Here is a 9,382-nt window from a genome sequence, read left to right as displayed (position 1 = left end):
CGGTCGGAATGTAAACAATATGTGCGCTACAGCATCGAACAACGATGATCTCATTTTCAGGAGGGGGCTTGAGACTTAGAACAAAGGTAGAATCATCACTTTGACACGCACGTCAAACTACCGTAATGTATTTTAAAAAATAGGCACATCACATTGGATATTATGAAGTCTATAAATCTTGTAATATTACAAACAAATCCAACACAACAAAATTAGTGTGCTAATGGAGCATAATAATACTGTAGTCAGTAAGAATATTACACGAACACACACAATGTCTGATGATGTGGCAAAAGTACTAAATTATATACATGTTATACACGTGTATTGATTACATTGTTATACAATGTAGGGAGTACCAAGATGGCGGCCGGTGACTTCAGGTTTTCGGTGTATCAGCAATACGGAGATCAGTGGTACTGACTTTTAACTTTCTGCTCAAGCTGTCTTCAAGCGTGTGAAAGCTTGTAAGTTTTTTTTTCTTTTTGAGGATTATAAAAAAAGCCATTTGTGGTTTGGAAATACTGTTATTAATACTTTAATTTTGGAATGATTAATTTGTGTTAACTGTCATTAGTTGGAGTAGCAGTTGATTTTAATTATATTTTCATTTTATGTTTTGAATGATGTGTTTTTGGTGTTTATTTTGCTTAGTTTTTGTGGGTTTTTTTGAACAGGCAAGTCTTTGGGCAACTCCCTACACACTGATTACCCAGCAGGCCCCGCGACCTGTCTTTTCCTCCATCTTTGTGGACTGTTCGCAGGTAAGCTTCGAACTGTCCGATTAAAGATGAAAATTACCGCCACACACTCACAACTGCCTTCAATACTTGCATATCCAGTGTGTTTGGATATTCATCTGTAATTCGGGTAGTTTGTCTCGCTGGTTAAGTTTCGGATGGAAAAGATAGAAGTCAGATTGTGGCGCTAACAGTAACTAGCGGAGAGGATTCCGACTTAACCCGTTTCCCACGGCGGAACAGACTACAAGAGGCTGGCGGATAGGTTTCCAGTCCTCTGGTTGGATATAAGTTCACTGTTTGGGCCACAAAGGTCATACCCTCATATCAAACTTTGCTGGAAAGCATTAAATCTAGGACCGATGTTTGGCTTACCCCACGTTTCTGCTTAACCTGTGGGTTCCGGTTCTAATGAAAGTATCCAAACTGATCCCTGAGCGTTTCCGGTTCTTTTTAACTGAAATATGTCTGGTTATTTAAATACAGCACGGAAGCTTAATACAACCGTATTTCTATATGATCTGTCATGCTGTGGAATATCAGTAGTTCCTCTGGGATTCTGCAGTGTTTTCATTAATAGCTTCTGAGGTGCAATACTGTTTCTATCTAATGTGCTCTATATCTAATAGTTCTATCTGTTTTAGGTGATTGCACCTGAAGAGAACAAAAATGCCTGGAAGGTACGTTCAGCCCTTTCTGTTCAATGAATGAATTTCTGTACAGAAACGGAATTTCTCTGGGTTTTGGTTCAAACTAAATCATTTTTCAGGGTTGTTGAATATCTAGAATAGATAGTCAGAACACTGGCTTCTGGTTCTGCACCCATTTCCTGTTTTATCCTCAGATTCTTGGCCCAGTGTTTGACCTCTGACCCCTCTCTTTCAGACTGTGGAGTAAGGCCATCTTCACCGGCTATAAGCGCGGTCTAAGGAACCAGCGTGAGCACACAGCGCTACTGAAGCTAGAGGGCTGCTACAGCCGCGATGAGGTGGACTTCTACCTGGGCAAACGATGTGCTTACGTCTACAAGGCCAAGAAGTGAGTCCTGTGGCCCGCTACTAAATTCTGCCGCTTCAGGCTGAGACTAACTCTGTGTGTTTGCAGGAACACAGTGACGCCTGGTGGTAAACCCAACAGAACCAGAGTGATCTGGGGGAAGGTGACCAGGGCCCACGGAAACAGCGGGATGGTCAGAGCCAAGTTCAGCAGCAACCTGCCCGCTAAGGCCATTGGACACAGAGTCCGGGTGGTGAGTTCTTCTGCTCCTTCTTTCAATCCTGCAGCATCTTTAGTACTAAGCATCTTTACAACAAAAGGGAGGTTCTGTTTACGTCCAAATCAGACCAGCCACCATTTCTAGGGTCATTATGGCTACGTTCACACAGCAGCGTGAAGTGACCCAAATCCTGTGGTGTTTTTGTATTTTTTTGCCCATGTGCAACCTTTGTAATCTTTTCATGACAATCCAAACAACTTGGATTCGATTTCTCCAATGCGGCTGATGCCACTTGGCTATGTGGTCCTGAATCCCATAAGAATCTAATGCGACCTGTGTCTTAACAGCCAGGTCGCATTAATCCGACCTGTATGCCATCAATCCTGACAAAATTCACTATTCTGTGTCTTGCTATGCAGATGCGGCCGGAAAAACGGCAATCATGGCGAACAATGACGCGCAGAGTAGTGTCTAGATTCAACCCTGTTAAAAAGATTTGAGTTTTAGAGGTTGGGAAAGATTGCAGGCCCATTAAGGCCTGCAATGTGAATGTAGCCTATGGGTGTTTTGACTGAGTATCTTTGCCCAACAAAATGTAAACAGAGACTTATCTGGAATCAGTTATGAGACTCTAAAAGAATTTTTATTTGAAATAAAACGTTATATTATTACAAGCCATCAATCTAATAGTGGGGTACTCAAGAGTTTGTATATGTTGGTTACATTTAGACATAAAATATATCTACTGTATTACATCCGATGACTGGAAAACATTTATGATTCAAGGTAGAAAAACTGAATATTTTTGTTTCTGATTTGAATAGTTGATCTGATTGCGTTGGTGAATCTAAGCAGCTTTATGATCCTCATCATCCAGGTGTAGTGGATCTGGTGGGCAGCTTGGTGAAGCTGTGGTGTCACAGCGCTCTCTGCTGGCTTTTTATACATTTATACTTCTTCCAATGTTTTATACTTCAATATAATGCAGGGAGGGGGTGTTGATGACCCTGATCCATATTTGACCTGAATTTGGCTCAGACAGCAGACTCCTCCTCAGACGGGGACTCTGTTGTTCAGGAAGACATCCTGATTCTCACAGACAAGTGACCCGTTAACTGGAAGCTTTTATTGTGGAGGCATAGTTGGTTTCTATGGTCAAACTATCAGAACAGAGTCATTACGTCACTATGTATGTTGACTGTTTGGCCCATCACTCTGGGGTCCGTTTTACTGATTGCTGATGGTGAGTTCAGATTGTATCAAGGTGTCCCTCTGAGTTCTGCTCTTCTAACAGTCTGTGGTTCTGGTCCATGAAGCTTCAGAAGCTGAAGTGGGTCTGAAAGTGTTTAACATCCAGGCTGGACTCAGAGTCACAAAAAAGGAGACTTACTGTGTTTTAAAGGTTTATCAATTGAATTTGGGTTAATGTTCACGCTCCAGAGATGAAGCATGACTTTAAAAGTTAGTTCTGGGTGGAGCAATCCAGCCTTCCTCTATGCCATTATAACTTTGCTACATAAGACTGTTTTAATATTTGATTTGTTGCCAAAATTAGGGATGTCCCGATCCGACCTTATTTGATATCGGCCCGAGATGAGCCCCAATACGATTATCTGATTTTATTGGTCACCATCTAAAATCTCAGATATTTTCATGCTGATAAAAACTTTCTGTTTGCAGTTGCTGTCACTCCTTTGTAAATTTTACATGGAATTGTATCTGGACCCCTGGCCAGGCTGATGATAAAATTAAACTAAATGATACAAAACAACCTTAATTTTTATGACCACCGCTGACTGTAGAGTCGGGAAGTTTACTGAGGGTTAGGTCTCTTATTATGAAACAGTTGTGGTGTCTTTGTTCTGACTGTGTCTTCCTCTCTCTGCAGATGCTGTATCCATCCCGGGTGTGAAGAGCGACCATGTTTGTACAGAAATAATAAAAACTGATCAATAAATGGGTCGGCACAAAACACTTGTTTTTTACCTCTGCATTGGATCTGCTGAACCAGGTGGTTCATCACAATAAGGAATGTGATTAAATGCATTTTTTTTATTAAGCAGTGAAATGCTCTGCATGTTAATTCTGTAAGGAGTTTCAGATTAAGATTAGTTCCATTTAATTAAATGGTAAAAAATTCAAATTTTAAGGCAGTCTGGTTCCCTCTTTGTGATGCTTGTTATAGGGAAGTTTAAAAGCAAATCTTAAAGTAAGGCATTCCTGATGGAACTGTAGAGTTCTTTGATATTAAAGATGTTGGTATTAAGTTTGGAATAAGATGGATCTGTCCCTGGTGGTTTCACCTGCTACAGGGGGAAACCATCTTATTAGAAAACCTGCATTTTTGTTAGGAGAGAATTAAGTATGGAATTGTCTTTAAAATCCTGCCTTTAGTTCCATCTTTTCTTGTAAACTTGAGACATGAGGACTAAACTTTCAGAGAACAGAATATATGTATATATGTGTGTCTTCAAGTACAGAAAAGTGGACATCAAATGGCTAAATATAGTTTTAAATAAATGTGATATTTTTCTGCTCAGACGTCCATGATCAGTGATCCGCAGACAGTGTAGTAATCAGTAATTATGGGGATGAGTTCTGAAAACTGATAGAAATGTTGGCCTTACATTAGCCAAGTGAGGTTAGAAGCTCTATGTTACTTGTATTGGAGTTGAATTTAAATAGAAAATACATTGAGGAAAAGGAGATATTCACCTTCAAGTGTTAAACCGTTCCAATGAATAAGCTCTAACACTAAGCAATAACTTGCAATGGTCATTTAACCACATTTGCACCAACAAATTGTTATATGGTAAAATTCTAAATGGGCTTTACTTATAAGGATCTTTATTTTGCTTCTGGTTTCTATGAATTTCATTGCCCATTAATAAACACTGCCTTATATTCCTAAATAGGGAAATAATATACATAAATCTTATCCCCTTTGGGCCTCATGTCTATCTAAATGTTAAACTACCAAATGAACATAATACAAATTCTTACAGTCTATTCAGTGGGACTGTCAGCTCTGTCTTCCTGACTTCTGCACAACACAACTGATGATCGCCAACCCCATTTCTAAGGCAAGAAATCCTACTGATTAAAGCTGAGAGGACACCTGTGAAATGAAAACCATTTCAGGTGACAACCTCTTGAAGAGAAGGCCATGTGTGCGAAGCAGTAATCAAAGAAAAAGGTGGCTACTTTGAAGAACCTAGAATATAAGACAGATTTTCAGTCGTTTTATTAAGTATATAATTCCACGTGTTAATTCATAGTTTTTATGCCTTCTGTGTTAATCTTCAATTTTCATAGTCATGAAATAAAGAAAACTCTTTGAATGAGAAGGTATGTCTTAACTTTTGGTCTGTACTGTAGATGAAAATATATTTCCCCAAAGTGTTTCACTGCTTTTACATATAAATAGGGTTTAATACATCTTTCTCTAAACTCTGGGATCCAATTTGACATAATCTTTCACCATTTTGAAGGCATCCTTTATAATGATCACTGTGCATGTTCATGGTGGGCAATTTCACCAGGGTAACAGGGGTGAAGAAATCAAAAACGGGACAAAAGTTTATTTTAATAGTATCAGAATCAGACATCAATAATCCCAGAGGAAAATTTCTCGTTACACGCTTCAGATATACAAACATTTGTATATATATATATATATACATACACACAATCCACACAAAATAATCTAAATATATACATATATAACTATATATATACATGTATGAATATATATATAAAACTATAAATCCAAATAAAGTGATAGCAACGTGCAAAAACAGTACAAAGAACGAACAAATGATTCCTGAGGAGTCTTCTGCTGAAGCAGCTCATCTGCTGGACCAGTGTGTCATGGAAAGGATGTGAGACATTGTCTAAGATGGGACTGAAGCCTGGACAGCATCCTCCTCTCTGCCACGGTGGTCAGAGTGTCCAGCTGCTCCCCCACAACATCACCTGCCCTCCTGATCAGTTTGTTCAGTCTGTTGTTTTCAGCGACCCTCAGCCCACTGCCCCAGCATGTGACAGCAAAGAAGAGCGCGCTCATAAAACATCCTCAGCATCGCCCCACAGATGTTAAAGGCCTTTAGGAAAAAGAGTCGGCATTGGCCCTTCTTTGTAGACCGCCTCTGTGTTTCTAGTCCAGTAAAATTTATTGTTAAAGTAAACTCCCAGCTACTTATACTCCTCCACAGTGTCAACAGGAACCCCCTGGATGGAAACAGGGGTCACAGTTGTTTTTGTCCTCCTCAGATCCACTATAAGCTCCTTAGTATTTGTCACGTTGAGCTGCAGATGGTTCAGTTCACTCCAAGTGACAATTTGCCCACCGCAGTCCTGTATTCACTCTCATCACCCTTTTCAATGCAGCCAACAATTGCTGAGTCATCAGAAAACTTCTGAAGGTGGGAGGACTCAGAGCAATAGTTGAAGTCTGAGGTGAAAAGGGTTAAGAGGAAGGGGGAGAGGACAGTCCCTCAGGGGATAGATTAGGGTCAATCTATACTGATCACACGCTACTAACAGGAAAATTAACAAAGCACCACATCTATATTTTCTAAATAAATGAGAGTGACCAGATGTTACGGAGGTTTTTGTTAATAAAGTTTTGCAAATATTTATACATTGGTGCTGTTTAAATCATTCTATGGTTCCTTCTCAAAATATTAGCATATTGTGATAAAGTTCATTATTTTCCATAATGTAATGATAAAAATTGAACATCCATATAAATTTAGATTCATTGCACACTAACTGAAATATTTCAGGTGTTTTATTGTCTTAATACAAATGATTTTGGCATACAGCTCATGAAAACCCCAAAATTCCCATCTCACAGAATTAGCATATCATGAAAAAAAGTCTCTGACCAAGCAATGCACCTAATCATCTGAATCAAGAAATTAACTCTAAACATTTGCAAATGATTCCTGAGGCCTTTAAAACTCCCTCCCTGGTTCATCACTCAAAACTCCAATCGTGAGTAAGACTGCCGACCTGACTGCTGTCCAGAAGGCCATCACTGACAACCTCAAGCAAAGAGGATATGACACAGAAAGATATTTCTGAACCAATAGGCTGCTGCTGTATCAAAGCACCTCAGTGGGAATGAAAAAGTGTGGCAGAAAACGCTGCACAGCGAGAACCAGAAACAGCAGCAGAGGCACCTAACCTGGGCTACAGAGAAGCAGCACTGGACTGTTGCTCAGTTTTGCATGTCATTTGAAAATCAAGGTGTCGGAGTCTGGAGGACGACTGGGGAGAAGGAAATGCCAGAAGTCCAGTTTCAAGTACCCAGAGTCAGTAATGGTCTGGGGTGCAATGTCAGCTGCTGGTGTTGGTCCACTGTGTTTTATCAAGGGTAGGGTCAATGCAGCTATCAGGAGATTTTGGTGGACTTTATGCTTCCATCTGCTGAAAAGCTTTATAGAGATGAAGATTTCATTTTTAGCACGACCTGGCACCTGCTCAAAATGCCAAAACCACTGCTAAATGGTTTACTGACCATGGTATCACTGTGCTCAATTGGCCTGCCAAGACCCAAAAATCTGGATGAGCTAAAGGCTAAACGCTATCAAAGCATCCTGGGCCTCCATTACACCTCAGCAGTGCCACAGGCTGATTGCCTCCATGCCACGCTGCACTGAAGCACTCAGGGATTTCCCACCAAGTTTTGAGTGCATAACTGTACATAATTATTTGACTGTTGACTTTTTTTGTATTAAGAACACTTTTCTTTTATTGGTCGGATGAAATATGCTCATTTTGTGAGATAGGAATTTTGGGTTTTCATTAGATGTATGCCAAAATAATCCATATTAAGACAATAAAAGACCTGAAATATTTCAGTTAGTGTGCAATGAATCTAAAATATATGGATGTTCAAGTTTTATCATTACATTATGGAAAATAATGAACTTTATTACAATATGATAATATTGTGAGAAGGACCTGTATAATATACAGGTAAAGCAGTTTTTCTTTATCATCACAGAGAAGACCTTTAGATGACTGAAAAAACAAACTCTCCCCTATATAACACAATAAAAATATTTATAAAAGAGAATGGATGCTGTATTGGACCTCTTTATTTGAAACATTGTTGATTGAGAATAATTAATTCCTCTGTTTGATGTCAGTTTTTGCCTAATATGCTCATTCAACAGGAGACGAGAACTGTTTTTTTCCTTTAGCTTAAATCACAAACAATAAAATAAAAATTTGAATATTCAAATTCCTGGTCAGTGCCCATGATCTCTATTTGGAGTGAAGCAACCAGCCGCCATATTGGTACTCCCTAGTTAGACCAGTAGCAATGTAAACAAAATGTGCGCAACAGCATTGAACAACGATGATGTTGGCATTTTTAGGGGGCTTTTAAAATAAAGATTAATCATCACTTGGACACATACTTGCTGTTTCATAGCATAGTTAGATTACCGTAACTTATAATGAAAAAAAGGGACATCACATTGCAATCATTATGAAGTATATGAAAACTATAAACCATGTAATATGACACATCATACAAATCCATCACAGCAAAATGAATGTGTTAATGGAGCATAATAATATGTGCCAAAAGTGCTAAATTGATGATGTACATGTAATATACATCTACTGATGACATTGTTGTGGTAATTACATATAATTACATATTACCATTGCCATTGACGTAAGCTGTAAGACATTGAGTTCCATTTCTGAGGTTGTTGGTTCAAAACCCACATTAGACTTTGGGGAGTGGCGGCCTAGTGGTTAGAGTATAGAATACTGATTTCTATTCACTGGATTGGTGATTGCCCGTTGGTAGTACAGGGTTTAAGTGAAGCCACCAGCCGCCATGTTGGTACTCCCTAGTTAGACCGGTCGCACTGTAAACAATACGTGCGCTAGAGCATCGGTCAAAGATGATGTGCTCATTTTAAGGGGGACTTAAAGCTACAGTGTGTAATTTTCAGCGACATCTAACGTCCAGACTGCAGACCGCAGCAACATGAACATCTCCCCCCCACCGCTTCTCCCCTCCGACAGTACGGCGAGCGTTACGGGACAAAATGTCTTCCACGACGTCCGCATCACCTACCTTCTCAATTGATGAGGTTTGTTTACATAGATAATTTTACAGATAGTATTTCATTAGTCTGTGTTCTCAGTTCATCTCTCTCAACTTGCCGTAGTTACTTTCGAGCGTAATCGGCGATCTCGCAATCGCTAGTTTGTTGGCTCTGCGCTGCCGTAGCACAAAGATGTCTGCCTCCATGGCTGCGAGACCCGCTCCTATGTAATTATAAATAACGAATTCTAAGGCAACGCAAATATTAAGGTTAAGCGGCTGAGCTCGTAGATGATGATAAATAACATAGTTATGTATAATATATTACATTTCTGACTGTATATCCCTGTA

General features: G+C 39.5%; 1 protein-coding gene across 1 annotated transcript; it reads left to right on the top strand.

Moving 5' to 3' along the window:
* Positions 1–677: 677 nt before the first annotated feature.
* rpl35a (ribosomal protein L35a) lies at positions 678–3,928 on the top strand. Its single transcript, XM_038308523.1, has 5 exons — positions 678–764; positions 1,385–1,420; positions 1,626–1,778; positions 1,845–1,989; positions 3,845–3,928. Exons 2-5 carry the CDS (start codon positions 1,410–1,412, stop codon positions 3,866–3,868), a joined length of 333 nt encoding a protein of 110 aa, XP_038164451.1. The 5' UTR covers positions 678–764; positions 1,385–1,409; the 3' UTR covers positions 3,869–3,928.
* Positions 3,929–9,382: the final 5,454 nt, after the last annotated feature.

The sequence above is a fragment of the Cyprinodon tularosa genome, unplaced genomic scaffold (assembly GCF_016077235.1).
Source record: "Cyprinodon tularosa strain WSP-4 unplaced genomic scaffold, ASM1607723v1 ctg639, whole genome shotgun sequence".
NCBI lineage: Eukaryota > Metazoa > Chordata > Actinopteri > Cyprinodontiformes > Cyprinodontidae > Cyprinodon > Cyprinodon tularosa.
This window is presented reverse-complemented; position numbering and strand designations above follow the sequence as displayed.